Source organism: Lissotriton helveticus, chromosome 1_1 (assembly GCF_964261635.1).
Source record: "Lissotriton helveticus chromosome 1_1, aLisHel1.1, whole genome shotgun sequence".
Classification (NCBI taxonomy): Eukaryota; Metazoa; Chordata; class Amphibia; order Caudata; family Salamandridae; genus Lissotriton; species Lissotriton helveticus.
In genome coordinates this window covers 30,068,596-30,092,336 of record NC_136057.1, presented here as the reverse complement: position 1 = coordinate 30,092,336, position 23,741 = coordinate 30,068,596, and the positions used below count along the sequence as shown (strand labels likewise).

General features: G+C 48.9%; 1 protein-coding gene across 1 annotated transcript in view; it reads left to right on the top strand.

Moving 5' to 3' along the window:
* Positions 1–23,741, top strand: part of CD6 (CD6 molecule) — a 262,122-nt gene that overhangs the window by 82,862 nt on the left and 155,519 nt on the right. The window contains exon 2 of the mRNA XM_078646382.1: positions 652–732. Within this exon, the coding sequence (XP_078502508.1) occupies positions 652–732 (81 nt within the window). The remainder of the gene's footprint in view (positions 1–651; positions 733–23,741) is intronic.

Below are 23,741 nucleotides of genomic sequence, written 5' to 3'. Positions count from 1 at the left end.
CACTGTAGAGCCCATATCCAACGTATGACATTTTAAAAACTTTATCTATGCTTAGTATTTTGTACTGGAAGGGCGCCTTCCCAATATGAAACCTGTGCAAGACTTCATGCACACACCTTTGCACTATGGTTTACAGGTGTGTGTGGACTGTCTAAAATGCTCCAGTGCTGGGGCAGAGAGTAGATGCACAAAGCATAGTAACTACGGGTCTCTGATGTTCTCTCCCCCTGGCTTAGCATGACAACTTCGGTTGCTGTGCTGTGTTGCACCACTTTTTAATAAATCTGCCCCAAAGTTGGCAGAGGTGTGGCGTCGCGGCTGGGGCGACTGACTCCGGAATCTGGGGATCACGGTTCGATTGCCGGCCGCAGGTTAGCCCAGCACCATGTGACTCTGGGCAATAGCTTGCTTAGTCTCCCCGACGGCCCCCAGTGCCTAGAGACCCTTACGGGTGAGTGTGCGCTTTACAAATGTGGATTATTATTATTATAAAGTTGCACCTTGCATCCGCATGTGTCCTGCACCATCCTCGACATAGCTATCCCGTTGAATAATAAAACCAAATGATGCATTGATATTGCTGATCACATCACATTGGTAGGCTGGAGACAGTAGCCTAAACATTGCTGCGTGTATGTCTTCTTTCCACAGCTCAGCGTGACAAAGATGTGTCTCCGACAGCGCGCCAGAGCGTCTCAACCACCAGCGACTGGACCGGGGTAACAAAGGCAGGTAATGAAATGGTTAACACAGTCTTTTTGTTTGATTGTATTTCCTTGATGCTCTCTTGTTGTTGATTCTGTGAATCACCTCCCTCCCCCACAGTCAGGATGAGGGGCCCAAAACAGACCCAAATATCAAAACGGGTGAGCCATGCTCCTAAAGCGCAAATTGCAAAGGTTTGTCAAAACTTAGAAGCGCCTGGTGGATAAATGGTTAAATGTGTAAAAGTTGTCAGAAAAACTCTGGAAGTAGGAGTGGAAAAATCAGTTGTTTACTCTGCATTTGTTTACATTTAAGGGGGTACCAATACAATCACATGTTTTACACTGTAATATATGTTTGGCAGTACACCACTCTTCCTTAGTCTACCAATATCTTACTTAAATGAATACAAACCCCCAACTATCCTCGCAAGCGCAAGGACGGATCGTTCTTCCTTGGCTTCCTAATAGCCACGTATACCTTTTCGGTCTGTACATCTGCAGTCGATATCTTGGGTACTTCCTTGTCTCTTTCCAGAGTGGCTAAGTCAATTGAGCATCCTTAACACTCATAGTCCAGGTGGACATGTCAACTCTCGATCCACCGCACCATGTGTAGCAGAGCAAGCATCCCTACGGCAACGAAGAAGCGTGTTTCTTTAGTCACATGTGTTTATAATCTCTCTGTTGGACCCGGCCTCGTGGCGTGGTCCGCTCTGCCCCTCCACACCCTGTGAGCACGGGCCTGCACCCTGAGTTTCCTGCGCAGCGTCCCCGTTAGCATAGCCTGCACCCCGAGCCTGGTCGTCCGACTCCCGATAAGTCCCGTCTTTCGTAGCCAACGACCAGGCCTGATTATCCCTTCCCACTCCCGGCTCCGAGCGCCTAACCTTGCATGCCCCACAAGGCCCGGCAGCCATTTTTCCTTCTCGAGATTCCTGTCTCCCTGGGCCTAGCGTGATCCCGGCCCCAGCGAAACCCAGACTCCCAAGGCGCGCCAGGCCCGGCTGGGGGGTAAAGGGCTCCCCGAGTGAGATAAGCCAGGGAGTTTCAATGGCACCTCCGGCCTCCCCTGAGAGACCGGTATCTGTCACACCTCTGGCCTTCCCCTGTGGGCCAGTTTCGTTCACACCTCTGGCCTCCCCCAGTGCTGGCTCCAGACCCGCTGGCGTCTGGGACCCATCGTCAAAGGATCAAAGAGCCAACCGCCGGACCTCGCCAACGACCAGCCCCCAGGGCATCAGACCTCCGCCTGCGAGGGTCCGGAGATCAAAGGGCCAATGGACTATATCGGGGCCCGCTCGACAACTAGCGGACAGTTGTATCTTGGACCTGAAGCCCTGCTGATCGGATCGCGGCTGACCCTAAGACGAACTAAACCTCGCATCCTTGAGCCCTGCTGACGCTGTCGCGGCTCCCTCTTCGCAACACGGAACTGAACCACCTGAGCCCTGCTGACGCTGTCGCGGCTCGAGCTGAACTCGTAACCATCGGAGCCCTGCTGACACTGTCGCGGCTCGTCCTCTCTAAGACCTCGGAGCCCTGCTGACGCTGTCGCGGCTCGTCCTCTCTAAGACCATCGGAGCCCTGCTGACGCTGTCGCGGCTCGACCTTGCAAAGACCTCGGAGCCCTGCTGACGCTGTCGCGGCTCGAGCTTGAACTAGTGACCACCTGAGCCCTGCTGACGCTGTCGCGGCTCCTCAAGACCTTCTCCGGACCGAGCCCTGCTGACCTCGTCGTGGCTCGAGGAGTACTCTGGTCCGGCTGGACCATCGAGTCCACCATCACGACCCGAGCCGACTCGACGTGAGTGAAGCAGCCAGTGCAACCATCATCCCGTATCCCCCGGCTCGAGGATTGAGAGCTGTGCGCAGGGTACGCATCATACTGGCCCAAAGGCTAAAGACTGTCCCGCTTCCCTCTTCCCGAATCCTCAGAGACTCTGTGACTCCTCGATCCTTTCTGTACATATGAGTGCTTCCTTCTTTTTACTGCATATAAAGAACTTGTCATTGAAATTCAACGTTGTAGTGTCTGTTCATACCTGTGGTGTGAGCTCAGTGTGTACGATCCTAGACTCGAAGTCCTCCCCGGTGAGGACCTCACGATAAGACTCGGCAAGATCTGTGGGAGAGGTGGGTCCCGGGGTGGTTGGATGAGGACAACCTGGCCCTCTGAGATCGGCCCTTCTAACACTCTCCACCGCCATTGGCTCCCAAAGCCGCCAACACCACGTATGTCGTGTTGGGACTGATTTTAGTCTCCATGGACATAATATGGTCATATGGACATAATATGGTCATTTAAAAATGACCAGTAAATTATTTTCCAGGTTCTGAAGTTGCTGTCTCCACACAGTCTAGCTGGTGCAAGCCCAGAATGCTATTTGCTGGGTCCACTTTCATTATAACCCCACAGTATCTTTATTAGAAGCTAAGGTTTCCATCAAATAGGCCTTCAGCAGAGGCAGTCCCACCATATATGGCATATAGGTGGTCTTAAGATCCACATTTTGCAGTAGCATAATTTCATTATGTAAGATTATGCAGAATTATATAAGAAGGGTAACCCAGCATTTATCACTATTTTCTTATTACAAAATGCACCATCGCGTCCGTAATTGATCCAGGGATGCATGTTCTTCTAAGAAAATAGCACTAAATGCAACAGAACATGCAGAGTAGCAGCCAGCAGACCCTCGTGCTCACTATGTTTTTTGTTCCTGTGCCCCTGCTGTAGGATTGTTTTCGCAAACTTGGTCATAAATCGCAAACTCGTATAATCCGGTCATTTTTGCAAATTTTTCACCGAAAGAGTAATGCAAAATGGCTCCAATTACTCCAGAGTAATTCAAATTCCACTCAGGCCCAATATGGAATACGGTACCTTCTCCTGCACATTCTCTCTAGTATCTGTCTGACACCCAATGTTGTGCAGCGCATTAGGGGATGAATACCATCCTGTCAATAACTGAAAGAATCTTTCAAGCAACTTAAAAAAAGAAGCAGGTAAGGAGATCTTGGATATGTGGCTGTTGAAGGTAAGCCAACACAAGGCGATGATGGACGGAGTGCTGAAACCTTTTAGACACTCACCCCCAGTCACAGATCTGGGTTTAAACCATCATCATTCTTTAGCTCACTTCGCCACCTCAGTTCAAATCCAGCCATATGCAAATCAGTCTTGACCCTGTGCCTCATGGGAACAGTCCAGCCCGAACTGCCAAGCCATGTCTTCCCTGCACCGGAAACAAGCATCATGGGACCGGTTTCTGGGTAACACTCTTCATCAGCCAGGCTATCTTGAATCCAGTGGCAACGTGATCAAAGGACCCACGTCTGGGCATACCCTGCCAACTTAGGGCGAACAAAGCAAACACAAGGAGGCGATGGACGGAGCGCTGAAACTTTTCAGGCACTCACCCCCAGTCACAGATCTGGGTTGAATCCATCATCATTCTTTAGCTCACTTCGCCACCCCAGTTCAGACCCAGCTATATGCAAATAAGTCTTGACCCTGTGCCTCATGGGAACAGTTCATCCCGAACTGTCAAGCCAGGTCTTCCTTGAACCAGAAACAAGTATTCTGGGACCGGTTTCTGGGTAACACCCTTCATCAGCCAGGTTGATGAGAAGGGATGAAAGATGTCGTAACCTGGATGAGCAACAGTTGCCTAAAGCTCAACGCAGAGAAAACAGAAGTCCTTATCCTCGGCTCCACACCCTCCGCATGGGACAACACCTGGTGGGCTCCCGCCTTCGGAAACCCACCCCTCCAATGGATCACACACGCAATCTCGGCATCATACTTGACTCTTCGCCCCCCAAGAACCGCCAGATGAACGCCGTGTCCTCCACCTGATTCAACACTCTCCGCATATTTTGCAAGACCTTCAAATGGATCCCCCCGACTCCAGTAAGACCTCATCCAAGCACTCATCAGCAGCAGACTGGACTAAGGAAACGTCCTCTACGCCGGAATCAACAAAAAGCTCATCCCCAAATTCCAGACCATCTAGAACGCCACAGCCAGACTCATCCTCGACATCTCATGACATGACCACATCACCCAACACCTCCACGACCTCCACTGGCTCCCCGTCGAAAAAAGAATAACCTTCAAACGGCTCACACACACCTACAAAGCCCTCCATAACACCAGACCCCAATACCTCAATGAACGAATCTCCTTCCACGCCCCTAAGAGAAACCTCTGCTCCGCCGACCTCACCCTAGCCACAGTCCCTCACATCCGCAGGGCCAGAGCAGGGGGCAGATCCTTCTCCTACCTCGCAGCCAAGACCTGGAACAAACTCCCCTTGCATCGGACAAAGCCCGAAACTGCACCAGTTCTGAAAGGACCGCAAGACCTGGCTCTTCGAATGACCAATGGAGCTGCTTGCACCCCTGCCCCCCCCCCCAGCGTCTTGAGACCCTCACGGGTGAGTAGTGCGCTCTAAAACCCCGATTGATTGATTGATGTTTCCTGAAAATCTACATACGCCTCTCATAAGCGGCATGCACTGACTCTTTCGGGCTCCTGTCAAGTTCTCAAAATGTTATTTCTCAGAAACCGTCTTTATACACTCAATCATATCCTCCCTTAAGAATTTCTCCTGTCTGTCTCACTTGTTCTCGAGGCACTGTCTAAATGACCCCTTCACATGTTTTGTCATTTTCTTTCTAGCTTTCTTTCTCTCCGTACAATCCCATCAATTTAGATGCTCAAATTGGGTAGGTCTGGGCATCGATTTCATATCATACGTAGTTTGTCTAAGGAAATCTAACTTTCTAGTATTAAAAGTACCCTCTTGTGAAGACTGTAAATCCTTGTCAATAGCAGTCAGGTATATGTGTGAAACCCAATGTCCATCATCATTCCAAATGCAGACATTTTCTGACACTTTATTGCAGGTACAACAGAACCCTTATCTTTTTCAACATGTTCCCCATTATTTTCACTTAAACCAAACTCAAAATCACCTCAAAATAACAACAAACGAACTAGAGAACAACAACCAATCACAGCGCTGCTCAGTCAAAGGTCAACCTATCACCGCACAGCTTCGACAGCAACCAACCAACTAGAGCACAGCTTGGTAGTGACTCCTCACCAACCACAGCATGGCTCCCTGGCTGACTAACCAATCACAGTATGACTTCTCTGTGAACAGGAAAACAACTTCAAAACCACTTTTAAACCTATAAACTAAATAAACCCCTGTCTGTTTACCCCAGATAGGAATGAAAATTCAGTAGATCAAGTAAGACAGTTCAATCAAAACAAACAAACGTCAGAAACAAGAATCCAACTCGAAACGAAGAACTAAAAACCGAAAGCCTGTTGAAACCACAATTCATACTAGGTAGACTCTCATCCAGGGGCAATCCACCCAGTAGTGTGCTTCCTCGTGTGCACTCAACAGCAAGTTGCACCTGTGCAAATTAAGCACATAATCTGAAAGGAAAACTCGTTAGATCAGTATCCGTGTATGTGTGTAATAACCCCTTGCACTACACACCACCTTATACACACACATAAAACCAATATATCTCGAGATCATGGGTTTCCACTAATCTGATACCTAATCCAAACCAACCCAAATAAAAGAACTTGAAATACCTTGACAAACATGAATAATACATCAACATAACAGTAATCAATCCCCCAGTTAAGCCTACAATCATCATCACAGATCCAAGCAACTCACAACAGAAGCAGAAGTCCATTCCACAAACACGGACATATACACCGTTCACAAATGCGTACTACAGTTGCAAATCAATTCTCCTTACTTATACTGACATTTCAAAACATAAAGGGCCTGATTCACAGAACTAACTTAAGACAAAATCCTAAAATTACTACTTTTGGTATTCACAGAAGTTAGGATTTTGTCTTAAGTTTGTCTTAAGACAAACTTAAGACAGACTTAAGACAAAATTCTGTCTTAAGTCTGTCTTAAGTCTGTCTTAAGTCTGTTTTAAGACAAAATCCTAACTTTTGTGAATACCAAAAGTAGTAAGTTTAGGATTTTGTCTTAAGTTAGTTCTGTGAATCGGGCCCTTAGAAATGCGCTCCAATCACTCCTCTGGAGTCTGCAGCATTGGTAGAGTTCCAAAATTCTGAGGAACAATGTGCTGGGTATTGAGGATCGGGAAACCTGGGCGAATCTTTTGCGGAACTCCTACAAAAGAGGAGAGGCTCTTTTGTAACCATCCTCTGCTCTCAATTTGTCGTGGCAGAACTCTGAACCCCAAAATGTAATGCACCCCAAAATTTTGAGGACCCAAATTTACCTTAGATGTTCCGCTCTAGCATCTTTGATCTTCCAATAAAGACCGCCCTCCTCAACATCAGGCCAACATTGATGCAGCAGAGTTGCAAATAAATAACTTGGACCACAAAATAGCTGAGATATAGATCAGGGAAAATTATCAATTCAAGCTGTGCATAGAAATGCAAGACACATGGCATGAAGGCTCAAATGCAAAATATACAGTCAGAAATCAGAATCATTCTAAGTCCCAATGAACATAGGAGGAACGGACAGTATCCCAAGCTATTTGGATAGTCCCAAAAACAATCACCAACATTATGGCTCCCCCAGAATCAAGGGGTTCTTATGCGCAAATCCTGCATATGAAATTAGCCAAACCACAGTTTCAGCCTGGTGTGAGCTCATGTATGGTTTCCTCTGACTAATGAGAGCATCTTTGTAATAACATTGCACGTTAGCACTCTGCCATTTTCTACAAAGCATCGAGCAGCTTCAGCGACACATCGTCATAGGAAGTTCAACTCAATGCAGCATTTTTAAAATCAAGCAGGCGTGCACCAGTACAGAGGAAGAGTGGGAGAGACCATGACTTGTTACAAACTATTAACAAACACTAGCAAGTTATTCACAATACTTGCACATCGCACTACACACACAACCTTTCTGTTAGAGCGGCCATGGCTTGGAATGCTCTGCCCTTCGAACTACGAAATATCGAGGACCTTAGGTTGTTCAAAAAACAGTTAAAAACCCTACTATTTAACCGCATGCGCGCTGCGGCGATTTTCGCCGTACGTGGCTTTTTTCAAAAAGCCGCGTTACATGATGAGCTCAGCTCGTCATCAGCGTGCGAGCGGCGCAACTGATGACGAGCTGAGCTCGTCATCAGCGCCGAAGGGGTTAAGTAATCTCGTTGCCGGGTCAGCCCTCTTCCATCTCCACCATTTGGCTTTCGCGCCGGGACACTTCTGAGTAGCCGTGCGGGTTATAGATGGAGGTTAACATAACATAACATAACATTGGACAAATGCACTTTGATACCAGCTTGTTTCTTGTTCCACGGAGTCTGTGGGGAGAAATATCACAGGCGAACGGATGGGAAGGGAGAGAGCAGGAGTGGAATGAGCAGCCTCAAATAGCACCCATATTAACTAATACTGCAAACTTATAAAAATGTGGCACAACTAAGCTACATTAATTAACACACATCTGCACGTCAAATTGAATTTGTTTAAACTACAATCATGTTATTTTAGTACCTCTATTAAACCTAACATAAAACATCATTACGTATTCACTAACATTGTTCATGTGTAGACACTTCCACACTGTCCTGAGTTGCCAAAAAAAAGGATCTCAGTTTAGGAGGAATTCATGCACAGGGTGTTGCAGTTCATCCAAAGCTCAGTGGCGGAGAGACACACCTTGGACAGAGTTTGGAGAGCAGTGCTGTTAGCAAGGTCCAAGATCAGCTGGGTACCATCAGCATAGGAGGAACATCTGAATCCATGGGAACAAGTCAGTCTGCCATGGACTGGCACATGAAGACTGAACAGGACAGGGCCCTCTGGAAACCAGACTGCTTTGAATCCAGTGAACATGGGACACTAACTACTTAAATAAAATAAATACATAAATCTGTATTTGTAAAGCGCAAACTACTCACCCTTACGAGTCTCAAGGTGCTGAGGGCCGTCGTGAAAATTAAATGAGCTATTGCCCAGAGTCACATGGTGCTGAGCTGAGCTGCCGTCTGGGATCAAACTGTGAACTCTGTGCTCTGAAGTCAGCTGCCCTGGCCGCTGCACCACACCTTTCGTACTTGAGAGCGGTTAGACAGAAACAGAATGACCCAGTTGAGGGGTCGCCATCCACCTAAATTTCACCAAGATAGGTCAGTAGGGTCAAGTAAGAGAACCTGTAAAAGGACACAGAATGATATAGCACTAGAGATTATTTGCAGTAATATTAGTGAGCTACTGCCGTGTTGTAGTATTGAAACACACACCAATATTCCTGAATATTAGATGTAAGCACATTCCGAATTTGAGCGAGTGTACCTGTGCACTTTCAGTGACCTGGCTAAAGAGGGCATGAAAGAGCTGATAGGATCACAAATTCAAAGCAGTTCCGAACAGGGGACCCCAAAATACGTGTGGCCCCAGGCCCCCAAAATCCTTAAGATGTCCCTGGAGTGGTCAAGAATAAATGCGTCCTCTCCTCCAGCCTCTGGTATCAGCTCTTGTTCCATGCCCAGCGGTTGTGCCCACACTACCAAGAGATGGTACAAAAGGGGGTGGTGATGGACGGAGCATCAGAACCAATCAAACACTCACACCCAGTCAACAGATCTGGGTTTGATCCATCACCGTTCACTCTGCCACCCCAGTTCAGACATGGCTATATGCAAATCAGTCTGACCCTGTGCCTCATGACAACAGTCCAGCCCGAACTGCCAAGCCATGCCTTCCCTGGACCGGAAACAAGCTTCCGAGGACCGGTTTCTGGCATTACAGCCGTCTTCGGCCCGGCTTGCTTGAATCCAGTGGCAAAGTGAGCAAGGGACTCACATCTGAGTATACCCTGCCACACTTATGGCGGCCAAAGCGGAACAAAAGGGGGTGATTATGGATGGAGCATCTGAACCAATCAAACACTCACACCCAGTCAAAAGATCTGGGTTTGATCCATGCAGAGTGGGCTAAAGAACGGTGATGGATTCAACACAGATCTTTTGACTGGGTGTGAGTGTTTGATTGGTTCGGATGCTCCGTCCATCACCACCCCCTTTTGTACCACACTACCAAGAGAGTCGCCAGCACCTCCTCTCATCCTTGTCTACGGTGATCTGCAGACCGCACCAATGCACCGGGCCAGCTTTATACACGAAGAGCCTCATTTAGATTTGGGTGGATGGGTTACTCCATCACAACGGTAATGGATTTCAGGTTCACCGAAATATAAATCCTGGAATATCCTATGGGATTTATATTTTGGCGGATGGGATATCCACCACCATTGTGACGAAGTAAGCCGTCCGCCGGAATCTAAATCAGACTCTAATACTTGCAGAGTGTCCACGGCTAATGGAACCACTAATTCTGGACTTACATAGTGAAAGTTGTTCCACCAATGGATTCTCAGTTGGATTTAGAATTTTTTCAAGAAAATTAGCCCTTTCCGTTACCAAGCTCTAAATTAGACCCCAAATTCCCCCACAGCGTGCCTGTAGTTGGGGAGTTAATGGTGCCAATCCCTGGAGCTCATTAGTTTGAAAAAAAGACCTTTTGTGATAATTGTATTAATATCTTGTCTTTTGTGGGTATTCACAAAGGTAACTTAGACTTGTGAGTTATTTATATATATAATTTACTGTTACACTTCTGAGTAGCTTTACTGCTTTTAGCTATTCACAAAATGTGAGTGTAAAGTTACTCAAAAGTGTGGACTTACATGTCTCCACCCCCTGAAAAAAGGAGGTGGAGCCAAATTTAGGAGTGTAGTTTACTACTACCGAAAAGGAAACACTGGTTAGTCTCCAGCAGCACACATGGCCAATCACTTATACTACAACACCCTCCTATAGAAAATAATAGAGCAAGAACTCAAAATAAAACCCGATAGGAAATAATGTTAAATTAAATTAAATTATTTAACATAGTTACAAAGTATAAATACCTATCATTTAATATAAACAAAGTAAGGTATGTTATCGTTTAATTATTAAAAAAATCAATAACTTTTTTGAATGTATGTATATTTTACATATAGTAATTCTTTTAATGTCACTTTGGCATTTAATTAATTCACTTTTAATTAAATACATCACTTTGAATAATTAATAATTCATAATCAAAAGTTATGTTTTTCTTTCAGTGGGATTTATTTGTATTAAACTTCAAAAAAACGTTTTTAATTTCATTTGATATTTTTAAACTAATACAAAAAATCTTCCAGGCTTAATTTAAAAGTGCTGTAGCATTTTTTTTTCTTCTACCTTCAAAATAAATAATTCAAATTAATTTGGTTAATATGGCGCTGATGAAAATGGTGGCGAAGCAGTAAGCCGATTTGTTGCCATTCTTGATGACATCACCACCTGATAGTGTTTTTCCCTTGTAATCACATGGGGAAACAAAGAGGAGGGCAGACACAACCGCCACATAGTAGGTATGGAAGACGTACTAATACCTATCTCTGGCTCAGCCCTTGGTTTTTGTGGGAAGCCTGGATTCCATATTCAAAGATAATAGATTAGTAGTCTGACCAACCCATTTCTTTTTGGGGGTAGGGCACCGGATTTGTCAGAAGTTGTGGAAAATTCCATCCTGGTCGTCAAGATTTTTGATAATGCATGCCCGATGTTAGAGGATTAACCCATCCGCCCCCATACTTAATGTTCCCTCTTTCCACGACCCGGGGCAGAATGTCCAGTGGTTTACCCCATGGCGCTTGCTATGTGACCTGAAAGGGACAATCAGTTGCGGCTAGTTGACGGCAACTCTGGGAGTAGTAGTGGTCAGTAAGTAGTTATATCTTTCTACAAGATTCAAACTTTAATCTTTACATAACAATCAATATATTCTTGGTCACTTACCCCCAAAAATGAATAAAAGGTGTCACAGATACCTCTTTTCCTCTTCTATCTCGCCACCTACCCTTCTCTATCCAAATAACTGAATAGCATATCCACCACTCAAATTACTTCATATATCACTATACTAATTTTCAACACTAATCCTTTGAGGGTTCCGGAGTGGCGTGCCACTCGCCAGAAAAGCGCTTCAACATCCATCAGGGGTAACAGGTGCTATATAAATGCAAACCTTTCTTCCCATTCTGTCCCTCCGCTATCCTCCTCACTCCAAATAACTGACAAATATCCACCACTCAAATTACTTTCATATTTCATCATACTAATTCACCACTAATCCTTTATGGGTTTCCGGAGTAGTGTGCTTCAACACCCCATCAAGGGTAACAAGCGCTATATAAATACAAACCTTTTTTCCTATTCTTTCCTTCTGCTATCCTTCCGAATCCAAATAACTGACTAACCTATCCACCACTTAGAGTTTACTTGCATGTTTCACTATACTAATTCAACATTTATCCTCTATGGGTCGCAGAGTAGCATGCTACTCGTCGAAAATGCATTTCGACACCTCGTCAGGGGTAGTAAGCGCTATACAAATGCAATTACAATACAATACAATAGATCTTCCTTAGGAACAGAAATCAAGACCTGCAGCGGTCTGTGCATGTTTTAAAGTAACTGATGTGTAGTGATAGATTGGTTATGTTCTTAATGATTAGGCATTGCCTGACACTTGTGGCATGCCCTAGGAAACAGAGAATATCTTAAGTGATAGCCATTTTTTGGGACATGCCCTATGTGTCAGCAGAAAAAAATCATTTTGTCTCTATTGGCTGTAGGTCAAGGCATCCCTCAAGGTTCTATCATTGCACCCACTTTGTTTAATCTCTACCTGGAACCTTTAGGGAACCTCCTAAGTAAATCTGGGATCCACTACCATCTTTATGCGGATGACACCCAAATCTACCTCAAGGTGTCTTCCGCACACGATTGATCACTACTCAACTCTACTCTCAACTCTATTCACAACTGGATGTTAGTTCACCAACTCATTCTAATTGCTGCCAAAACGGAATTCCTCCTCTCATCTACCTCCCTCTCCCCTCCTCCTGTTCAATCTTTGATGGATCAGCTGAACTTACTTAACAACAAACCCATCACTGTCGACAGCGCTAAATCCCTAGGTGTCATACTTGACAAAAGACTCAACCTAATCTCCCACATCAACTCTATTGCTAAGAACGCATGTTACCAGTTTGCACCTTCTGTGGGGGATTTGTCGGTTCTTCCCGGAGAAAGACTTTAAAACCTTGTTCCAATCGCTGGTTCTCTCTAGACTGGATTATTGCAATCTCTTCTGATGGGCCTACCCAAATCCCACCTCTCCCCTCTCAAATCCGTCCTCAATTCAGCAGCTCGCTTCATTTCAGGGTCTAAACTAAGCGACCACGTCACTCCTATCCTGTACTCTCTTCAATGGCTTCCGATCGAGGCAAGATCTTTTATAAAACTGCCGGCATCACCCACAAACCCTTACACACATCCTCCCCTCATTACCTGGTGAATAAATGAAATTGTACGGAGCCTCTCGGCCTTCTCGCAATGCAGAAAAGCTTCTGCTTGAGCCCCCCTCCTTCAAAGGGGAAAGATCGATGGCGCAATCCTTCTCAGGCAATCTGGTGAGAATCTGGAACTCACTTCCCTCATTGCTCCGTGCCACCTCCTCTACCCGGATCTTCAAAGCGGACCTCAAATCTCTTCTCTTCCAAAGACACTTTCAGAACTAAGACTTTTATTCTCAGGCCCCTTTTGGAAGTTCGCTCATCATTGTAAATTTTCATTTTTTCTTGTACGTTCCTCACCCTTGCGTGCTGTGTTGGATTTTGAGTTTGTGTACTCTTCCTTTTAGGTCTCCTATTTATCTTTGTAATGTTCTATTGTGTGACACTGTTCTCTTGTAACGTAACTGGTTCTATTGTACCGCGCTCTGACACCTTCGGGTAATGTCCTCGCTTTATAAAAATGCACTAAATAAATAAATAAAATAAATAAATAAATACATAAAAATGTCCTAGAAGATGTGATGAGAAATAGAGCATGTCCAGAGAGAGGATGGGGCGTGTCCTGGGCGAGGCCTCATGTCCTGTTCACTGGAGCCTGTCCTGGGACTGAGGCATGTGTATCTTAGCAGGGCTCCCTTCTGCCCATGCTGAACCTGGGAGGGGATGTATGTCGTTACTACGCATGCTTTTACAACGCATGCCTTTACCACGCAACTTTTACAACGCAAGTCGTTACAACAACTTGCGTTGGGGGGCGCTGGATAGTGAATAGTTTAATTTACTATTCCAACTCCAGTCCCCGTGGATAGTAGGGAAGATTTTGGATAGTAAATTAAACTATTCCCTATCCTACAGCGCCCCCCAGCGCAAGTCGTTGTAACGACTTGCGTTGTAAAAGTTGCGTGGTAAAGGTAGTGTGTGGTAAAAGTTGCGTTGTAAACGTTGTTCCCCCCTGGGAGGTGAACCATGGCCCGGGTATGAGGGGCTGCCTCCCAGCAGCACAGCACCCCTCACTCTGCCTGCACATGGAGGAGCTGGTGTTTATTTTTGTTTTCAGGTCACACCAGGGCCTTTTTATCTTGATGACATTCTGGGTGCAGCCGGCAGGAAACCACAGATGGAAACATCACTATTCTCTCGGAACTTTGATACCGCCAATTACCCGCTGTCTGCTGCTTCCGTGAGAGGCCCCGCCCCCTGCCCCCCACCCTAGGACCCTCAACTCGGGTTATGCTGATCAGATAGCTCACCACTGCTGCAGCTCCCTGCCAAGCTCTTGCCCTCTGGTTTCTGACACCCATCTCATGAGATGCCTTTTCTCTTCCTCCCAGCCCCTCCCCCACCCTCCTTGGTTGTGTCTCTTTGGTGATTGCTCCCGGTGGGGCTGGAGCAGTTCTCAGAGTGGGGGGCTGCTATCGATGTTACATCAATGACGTCATGGGATCTTAAATATCCAAGCCTCACATTAAGAGCAAGAGTCACAAACGCAAGAGAGTGGTGGGGGCGGTGTGTAGCCGTGATTCATTTTGGGGCACACTGTGGGCCCGATTAACAGAATGAACTTAAGACTCAATCCCAAACTTTCTACTATTTTGGTATTCACAGAATGCACTTACTACTTTTGGCATTCACAGAAGTTAGGATTTTGTCTTAGGTCTGTCTTAAGTCTGTTTTAAGTTTGTCTTAAGACAAACTTAAGACAAAATCCTAACTTCTGTGAATACCAAAAGTAGTAAGTTCATTCTGTGAATGGAAAAAGTAGTACGTTTAGGATTGAGTCTTAAGTTCATTCTGTGAATCGGGCCCTGTATCACTAAAGCATAGTGTGGGAGCGGATTATTCATTGAAGGGGGGAGGGGGTATTTAAGCCTCCTCCCCCCATCTTGGGTCCTCTTTTGTGCCTGACATGCCGATTGGGTTTTCCACAGTGCTCGGCTCAGGCGGACGGGGCAGCATAGGTTGGTACAGCTGCCTGCCCTTGGATCGCCCGTAAGATAACCCACCATGTTGCATACTTTTGTATGGAATAAACCTGCAGCAATATTTTTCCCAAACAAAAGTTGTGTTGTGTATTTATTTATGCATGCATACTCTGTGTGGGGGTTGGGGGGTGTTGCCAATAATGGGACTATGTAGATGCACCGACATCCTCTCTACAGAGTCTTGGAGTTTGTTAAAGGTTGTCTGTTTTCATCAATTTTATGGTGTTTGCAAAGATTTTAAAAACAGGTGTATACAATGCCCCATCCCATCCCTCAGAAGAACTTCCTATTTCTGCCGATAACACCTGCCTTTCTCCCAAATGGCCACACATGCTTTTTCTTTAACGAAAAGTAGTAGAGGCGATCCGGCATCTACAAACCTCGCATTCCGAACAAACGGATGTATGACATCATAACGCATGCTTTCACAACGCATGCCATTACGACGCAACTTTTACAACGCATACCATTACAACGCATAGTGCTTTGGGGCGCTGGCTAGTGAATAGTTTAATTTACTATTCCAACTCCAGTCCCCGTGGATAGTAGGGAAGGTGTTGGATAGTAAATTAAACCTATTCCCTATCCTAGAGCGCCCCCCAGCGCAATGCGTTGTAATGGTTTGCATTGTAAAAGTTGCGTCGTAAAGGCACTGCGTGGTAAAAGTTGCGTTGTAAAGGTTGTCTCCCGAACAAACAGGACTGGGGTCCAATGTGGGCAGCTTCTCTGGGAATGCACTTTCCAACTTAACATTCCCACAATCAGATATCACTTCCTTGCCTCAGTCCCTTAGGTCAGGAGCTGTGTCCACTCTTTAGAGACAAGCATCACACTGCCCACCTGTAGGGTAAGGAAGTAAGCTCTTCCCCCCTGCGGCTGGGCCTGCTTAGGAGGCAGTTTCCTCCCTCATAGCCTTTCCAAATTGCTGTTTGTTTCTGCTGGGGGGGTTTTGTTCCTGCCCTTTTTTGGTTTCCTGGACCCCAGCTAGGCTCGAGGACAGGTTGTTTTTGCTGGCCTAGTCTGCACTCATGCCTTCTTGCAGGCCTTGTTTGATGGTGTGTGGTGCTGGTTCATGTGCGTGGCCTGTCCCTTTACTGACTCGAAACTGCTGTTTGATTCTGCTGGAGGGTTTTAGTTCTGACCTTTTCTGGCTTCTTGGACCCCAGCTAGGCTTGAGGACAGGTTTCTGCTGGCCTACAGGTTCCAGTCCATGAAGGAGGGGGTCTGTCGAAGAGCCAGGTTTTGAGGTTTCTTGCCAAGATGGGGAGTGATGTTGTCTGTCTGAGGTGGAGCGGAAGGTCGTTCCAGACTCTGGCCGCGTGGAATGAGAAGGAGCGGCCGCCCGATCTGGTCTTTCTGGTGCGGGGGACCAGCTAGGCTCAAGGACAGGTTTTTGCTGCCATTGTCTGCACTCTTGCCTTCATGCGGACCTTGTTTGATATTGTGTGGTGCTGGTTCATGTGTTTGGCTGTCCCTTTACTGATTCCTGATTGTTGTTTGTTTCTGCTGGGGGGTTTTGTTCCTGACTTTTTCTGGTTTCCTGGACCTCAGCTAGGCTTGAGGACAGGTTTTTGCTGGCATTGCCTGCACTCAGGCCTCGGTGCTGGTTCATGTGTTTGGCCTGTCGCTTCACTGACTTCCTGCTGGGCCGGGGTTGGGGTTGTGGTTGATTTTCTGGATGATGATTTCAGCCTCCATCGACAATTGTGGACTCAGTGGAGCTAAGCGTGGGATCTCCCCCTGTATCTGCTCCCTGCAATGTGTGGGGCTGGGTAAACCTCTTTGGACCAGAGATTAATGGACATCATGCTGTGCTCCCTGCTGTACTTGGAGTTTGTGGGGCATTGCCCTGTTTTTATTTATGTCTTATCTATTATCAGCCAACTTGTGCTCCTGCCTCCAGGCTGGACTTGCACAGTGTGGAGCATTGACCAGATTCCATCTCCTGTCTACAGTCAGCTGTGTTGTGCTCCTGCCTCCAGACTAGACTTCTGCTGTGTAGAGTTCTGCCCAGATTCCGTGTCTTGTCTACTCTCAGCTGTGTTGTGCCCCAGGCTGGACTTTTGCTTTGGGGAGCACTACCCAGATTCCGTGTCTTGTCTACTGTCAGCTGTGTTGTGCTCCTGCCTCCAGGCTGGACTTGCACAGTGTGGAGCACTGCCCAGATTCCGTGTCTTGTCTACTCTCAGCTGTGTTGTGCTCCTGCCTCCAGGCTGGAGTTCTGCTTTGTGGAGCACTGCCCAGACTCAGTGTCTTGTCTACTCTCAGCTGTGTTGTGCTCCTGCCTCCAGGCTGGAGTTCTGCTTTGTGGAGCACTGCCCAGATTCCGTGTCTTGTCTACTCTCAGCTGTGTTATGCTCCTGCCTCCAGGCTGGACTTGCACAGTGTGGAGCATTGCCGAGATTCCGTGTCTTGTCTACTCTCAGCTGTGTTGTGCTCCTGCCTCCAGGCTAGACTTGCACAGTGTGGAGCACTGCCCAGATTCCGTGTCTTGTCTACTCTCAGCTGTGTTGTGCTCCTGCCTCCAGGCTGGACTTGCACAGTGTGGAGCACTGCCCAGATTCCGTGTCTTGTCTACTCTCAGCTGTGTTGTTATCCTGCCTCCAGGCTGGACTTGCACAGTGTGGAGCACTGCCCAGATTCCGTGTCTTGTCTACTCTCAGCTGTGTTGTGCTCCTGCCTCCAGGCTGGAAGTCTGCTTTGTGGAGCACTGCCCAGATTCAGTGTCTTGTCTACTCTTAGCTGTGTTGCGCTCCTGCCTCCAGGCTGGACTTGCACAGTGTGGAGCACTGCCCAGATTCAGTATCTTGTCTACTCTCAGCTGTGTTGCGCTCCTGCCTCCAGGCTGGACTTGCACAGTGTGGAGCATTGCCCAGATTCAGTGTCTTGTCTACTCTCAGCTGTGTTGTGCTCCTGCCTCCAGGCTGGACTTCTGCTTTGTGGAGCACTGCCCAGATTCCGTGTCTTGTCTACTCTCAGCTGTGTTGCGCTCCTGCCTCCAGGCTGGAGTTGCACAGTGTGGAGCACTGCCCAGATTCCGTGTCTTGTCTACTCTCAGCTGTGTTGTGCTCCTGCCTCCAGGCTGGATGTCAGCTTTGTGGAGCACTGGCCAGATGCTGTGTCTTGTCTACTGTCAGCTGTGTTGTGCTCCTGCCTCCAGGCTGGACTTGCACAGTGTGGAGCACTGCCCAGATTCCGTGTCTTGTCTACTGTCAGCTGTGTTGTGCTCCTGCCTCCAGGCTGGACTTGCACAGTGTGGAGCGTTGCCCCGATTCTGTGTCTTGTCTACTGTCAGCTGTGTTGTGCTCCTGCCTCAGGCTGGACTTGCACAGTGTGAACCATTGTCCAGATTCCGTCTCTTGTTCACAGTCAGCTGTGTTGTGCTCCTGCCTCCATGCTGGACTTCTGCTTTGTGGAGCACTGGCCAGATTCCGTGTCTTGTCTACTGTCACCTATGTTGTGCTCCTGCCTCCAGGCTGGACTTCTGCTTTGTGGAGCTCTGCCCAGATTCCGTGTCTTGTCTACTCTCAGCTGTGTTGTGCTCCTGCCTCCAGGCTGGACTTGCACAGTGTGGAGCACTGCCCAGATTCCGTGTCTTGTCTACTCTCAGCTGTGTTGTGCTCCTGCCTCCAGGCTGGAGTTCTGCTTTGTGGAGCACTGCCCAGACTCAGTGTCTTTTCTACTCTCAGCTGTGTTGTGCTCCTGCCTCCAGGCTGGAGTTCTGCTTTGTGGAGCACTGCCCAGATTCCGTGTCTTGTCTACTCTCAGCTGTGTTATGCTCCTGCCTCCAGGCTGGACTTGCACAGTGTGGAGCATTGCCCAGATTCCGTGTCTTGTCTACTCTCAGCTGTGTTGTGCTCCTGCCTCCAGGCTAGACTTGCACAGTGTGGAGCACTGCCCAGATTCCGTGTCTTGTCTACTCTCAGCTGTGTTGTGCTCCTGCCTCCAGGCTGGACTTGCACAGTGTGGAGCACTGCCCAGATTCCGTGTCTTGTCTACTCTCAGCTGTGTTGTTATCCTGCCTCCAGGCTGGACTTGCACAGTGTGGAGCACTGCCCAGATTCCGTGTCTTGTCTACTCTCAGCTGTGTTGTGCTCCTGCCTCCAGGCTGGACTTGCACAGTGTGGAGCACTGCCCAGATTCCGTGTCTTGTCTACTCTCAGCTGTGTTGTGCTCCTGCTTCCAGGCTGGAGTTCTGCTTTGTGGAGCACTGCCCAGACTCAGTGTCTTGTCTACTCTCAGCTGTGTTGTGCTCCTGCCTCCAGGCTGGAGTTCTGCTTTGTGGAGCACTGCCCAGATTCCGTGTCTTGTCTACTCTCAGCTGTGTTATGCTCCTGCCTCCAGGCTGGACTTGCACAGTGTGGAGCATTGCCCAGATTCCGTGTCTTGTCTACTCTCAGCTGTGTTGTGCTCCTGCCTCCAGGCTAGACTTGCACAGTGTGGAGCACTGCCCAGATTCCGTGTCTTGTCTACTCTCAGCTGTGTTTTGCTCCTGCCTCCAGGCTGGACTTGCACAGTGTGGAGCACTGCCCAGATTCCGAGTCTTGTCTACTCTCAGCTGTGTTGTTATCCTGCCTCCAGGCTGGACTTGCACAGTGTGGAGCACTGCCCAGATTCCGTGTCTTGTCTACTCTCAGCTGTGTTGTGCTCCTGCCTCCAGGCTGGAAGTCTGCTTTGTGGAGCACTGCCCAGATTCAGTGTCTTGTCTACTCTCAGCTGTGTTGCACTCCTGCCTCCAGGCTGGACTTGCACAGTGTGGAGCACTGCCCAGATTCAGTGTCTTGTCTACTCTCAGCTGTGTTGCGCTCCTGCCTCCAGGCTGGACTTGCACAGTGTGGAGCATTGCCCAGATTCAGTGTCTTGTCTACTCTCAGCTGTGTTGTGCTCCTGCCTCCAGGCTGGACTTCTGCTTTGTGGAGCACTGCCCAGATTCAGTGTCTTGTCTACTGTCAGCTGTGTTGTGCTCCTGCCTCCAGGCTGGACTTGCACAGTGTGGAGCACTGCCCAGATTCCGTGTCTTGTCTACTCTCAGCTGTGTTGCGCTCCTGCCTCCAGGCTGGAGTTGCACAGTGTGGAGCACTGCCCAGATTCCGTGTCTTGTCTACTCTCAGCTGTGTTGTGCTCCTGCCTCCAGGCTGGATGTCAGCTTTGTGGAGCACTGCCCAGATGCTGTGTCTTGTCTACTGTCAGCTGTGTTGTGCTCCTGCCTCCAGGCTGGACTTGCACAGTGTGGAGCACTGGCCAGATTCCGTCTCTTGTCTACTCTCAGCTGTGTTGTGCTCCTGCCTCCAGGCTGGACTTGCACAGTGTGGAGCACTGCCCAGATTCCGTGTCTTGTCTACTCTCAGCTGTGTTGTGCTCCTGCCTCCAGGCTGGAGTTCTGCTTTGTGGAGCACTGCCCAGACTCAGTGTCTTGTCTACTCTCAGCTGTGTTGTGCTCCTGCCTCCAGGCTGGAGTTCTGCTTTGTGGAGCACTGCCCAGATTCCGTGTCTTGTCTACTCTCAGCTGTGTTATGCTCCTGCCTCCAGGCTGGACTTGCACAGTGTGGAGCATTGCCCAGATTCCGTGTCTTGTCTACTCTCAGCTGTGTTGTGCTCCTGCCTCCAGGCTAGACTTGCACAGTGTGGAGCACTGCCCAGATTCCGTGTCTTGTCTACTCTCAGCTGTGTTGTGCTCCTGCCTCCAGGCTGGATGTCAGCTTTGTGGAGCACTGCCCAGATGCTGTGTCTTGTCTACTGTCAGCTGTGTTGTGCTCCTGCCTCCAGGCTGGACTTGCACAGTGTGGAGCACTGCCCAGATTCCGTGTCTTGTCTACTGTCAGCTGTGTTGTGCTCCTGCCTCCAGGCTGGACTTGCACAGTGTGGAGCGTTGCCCCGATTCTGTGTCTTGTCTACTGTCAGCTGTGTTGTGCTCCTGCCTCAGGCTGGACTTGCACAGTGTGAACCATTGTCCAGATTCCGTCTCTTGTTCACAGTCAGCTGTGTTGTGCTCCTGCCTCCATGCTGGACTTCTGCTTTGTGGAGCACTGGCCAGATTCCGTGTCTTGTCTACTGTCACCTATGTTGTGCTCCTGCCTCCAGGCTGGACTTCTGCTTTGTGGAGCACTGCCCAGATTCCGTGTCTTGTCTACTCTCAGCTGTGTTGTGCTCCTGCCTCCAGGCTGGACTTGCACAGTGTGGAGCACTGCCCAGATTCCGTGTCTTGTCTACTCTCAGCTGTGTTGTGCTCCTGCCTCCAGGCTGGAGTTCTGCTTTGTGGAGCACTGCCCAGACTCAGTGTCTTGTCTACTCTCAGCTGTGTTGTGCTCCTGCCTCCAGGCTGGAGTTCTGCTTTGTGGAGCACTGCCCAGATTCCGTGTCTTGTCTTCTCTCAGCTGTGTTGTGCTCCTGCCTCCAGGCTGGACTTGCACAGTGTGGAGCACTGCCCAGATTCCGTGTCTTGTCTACTCTCAGCTGTGTTGTTATCCTGCCTCCAGGCTGGACTTGCACAGTGTGGAGCACTGCCCAGATTCCGTGTCTTGTCTACTCTCAGCTGTGTTGTGCTCCTGCCTCCAGGCTGGACTTGCACAGTGTGGAGCACTGCCCAGATTCCGTGTCTTGTCTACTCTCAGCTGTGTTGTGCTCCTGCCTCCAGGCTGGAGTTCTGCTTTGTGGAGCACTGCCCAGACTCAGTGTCTTGTCTACTCTCAGCTGTGTTGTGCTCCTGCCTCCAGGCTGGAGTTCTGCTTTGTGGAGCACTGCCCAGATTCCGTGTCTTGTCTACTCTCAGCTGTGTTATGCTCCTGCCTCCAGGCTGGACTTGCACAGTGTGGAGCATTGCCCAGATTCCGTGTCTTGTCTACTCTCAGCTGTGTTGTGCTCCTGCCTCCAGGCTGGACTTGCACAGTGTGGAGCACTGCCCAGATTCAGTGTCTTGTCTACTCTCAGCTGTGTTGCGCTCCTGCCTCCAGGCTGGACTTGCACAGTGTGGAGCACTGCCCAGATTCAGTGTCTTGTCTACTCTCAGCTGTGTTGCGCTCCTGCCTCCAGGCTGGACTTGCACAGTGTGGAGCATTGCCCAGATTCAGTGTCTTGTCTACTCTCAGCTGTGTTGTGCTCCTGCCTCCAGGCTGGACTTCTGCTTTGTGGAGCACTGCCCAGATTCAGTGTCTTGTCTACTGTCAGCTGTGTTGTGCTCCTGCCTCCAGGCTGGACTTGCACAGTGTGGAGCACTGCCCAGATTCCGTGTCTTGTCTACTCTCAGCTGTGTTGCGCTCCTGCCTCCAGGCTGGAGTTGCACAGTGTGGAGCACTGCCCAGATTCCGTGTCTTGTCTACTCTCAGCTGTGTTGTGCTCCTGCCTCCATGCTGGATGTCAGCTTTGTGGAGCACTGCCCAGATGCTGTGTCTTGTCTACTGTCAGCTGTGTTGTGCTCCTGCCTCCAGGCTGGACTTGCACAGTGTGGAGCACTGGCCAGATTCCGTCTCTTGTCTACTCTCAGCTGTGTTGTGCTCCTGCCTCCAGGCTGGACTTGCACAGTGTGGAGCACTGCCCAGATTCCGTGTCTTGTCTACTCTCAGCTGTGTTGTGCTCCTGCCTCCAGGCTGGAGTTCTGCTTTGTGGAGCACTGCCCAGACTCAGTGTCTTGTCTACTCTCAGCTGTGTTGTGCTCCTGCCTCCAGGCTGGAGTTCTGCTTTGTGGAGCACTGCCAAGATTCCGTGTCTTGTCTACTCTCAGCTGTGTTATGCTCCTGCCTCCAGGCTGGACTTGTACAGTGTGGAGCACTGCCCAGATTCCGTGTCTTGTCTACTCTCAGCTGTGTTGTGCTCCTGCCTCCAGGCTGGATGTCAGCTTTGTGGAGCACTGCCCAGATGCTGTGTCTTGTCTACTGTCAGCTGTGTTGTGCTCCTGCCTCCAGGCTGGACTTGCACAGTGTGGAGCACTGCCCAGATTCCGTGTCTTGTCTACTGTCAGCTGTGTTGTGCTCCTGCCTCCAGGCTGGACTTGCACAGTGTGGAGCTTTGCCCAGATTCCGTGTCTTGTCTACTCTCAGCTGTGTTGTGCTCCTGCCTCCAGGCTGGATGTCAGCTTTGTGGAGCACTGCCCAGATGCTGTGTCTTGTCTACTGTCAGCTGCGTTGTGCTCCTGCCTCCAGGCTGGACTTGCACAGTGTGGAGCACTGCCCAGATTCCGTGTCTTGTCTACTGTCAGCTGTGTTGTGCTCCTGCCTCCAGGCTGGACTTGCACAGTGTGGAGCGTTGCCCCGATTCTGTGTCTTGTCTACTGTCAGCTGTGTTGTGCTCCTGCCTCAGGCTGGACTTGCACAGTGTGAACCATTGTCCAGATTCCGTCTCTTGTTCACAGTCAGCTGTGTTGTGCTCCTGCCTCCATGCTGGACTTCTGCTTTGTGGAGCACTGGCCAGATTCCGTGTCTTGTCTACTGTCACCTATGTTGTGCTCCTGCCTCCAGGCTGGACTTCTGCTTTGTGGAGCACTGCCCAGATTCCGTGTCTTGTCTACTCTCAGCTGTGTTGTGCTCCTGCCTCCAGGCTGGACTTGCACAGTGTGGAGCACTGCCCAGATTCCGTGTCTTGTCTACTCTCAGCTGTGTTGTGCTCCTGCCTCCAGGCTGGAG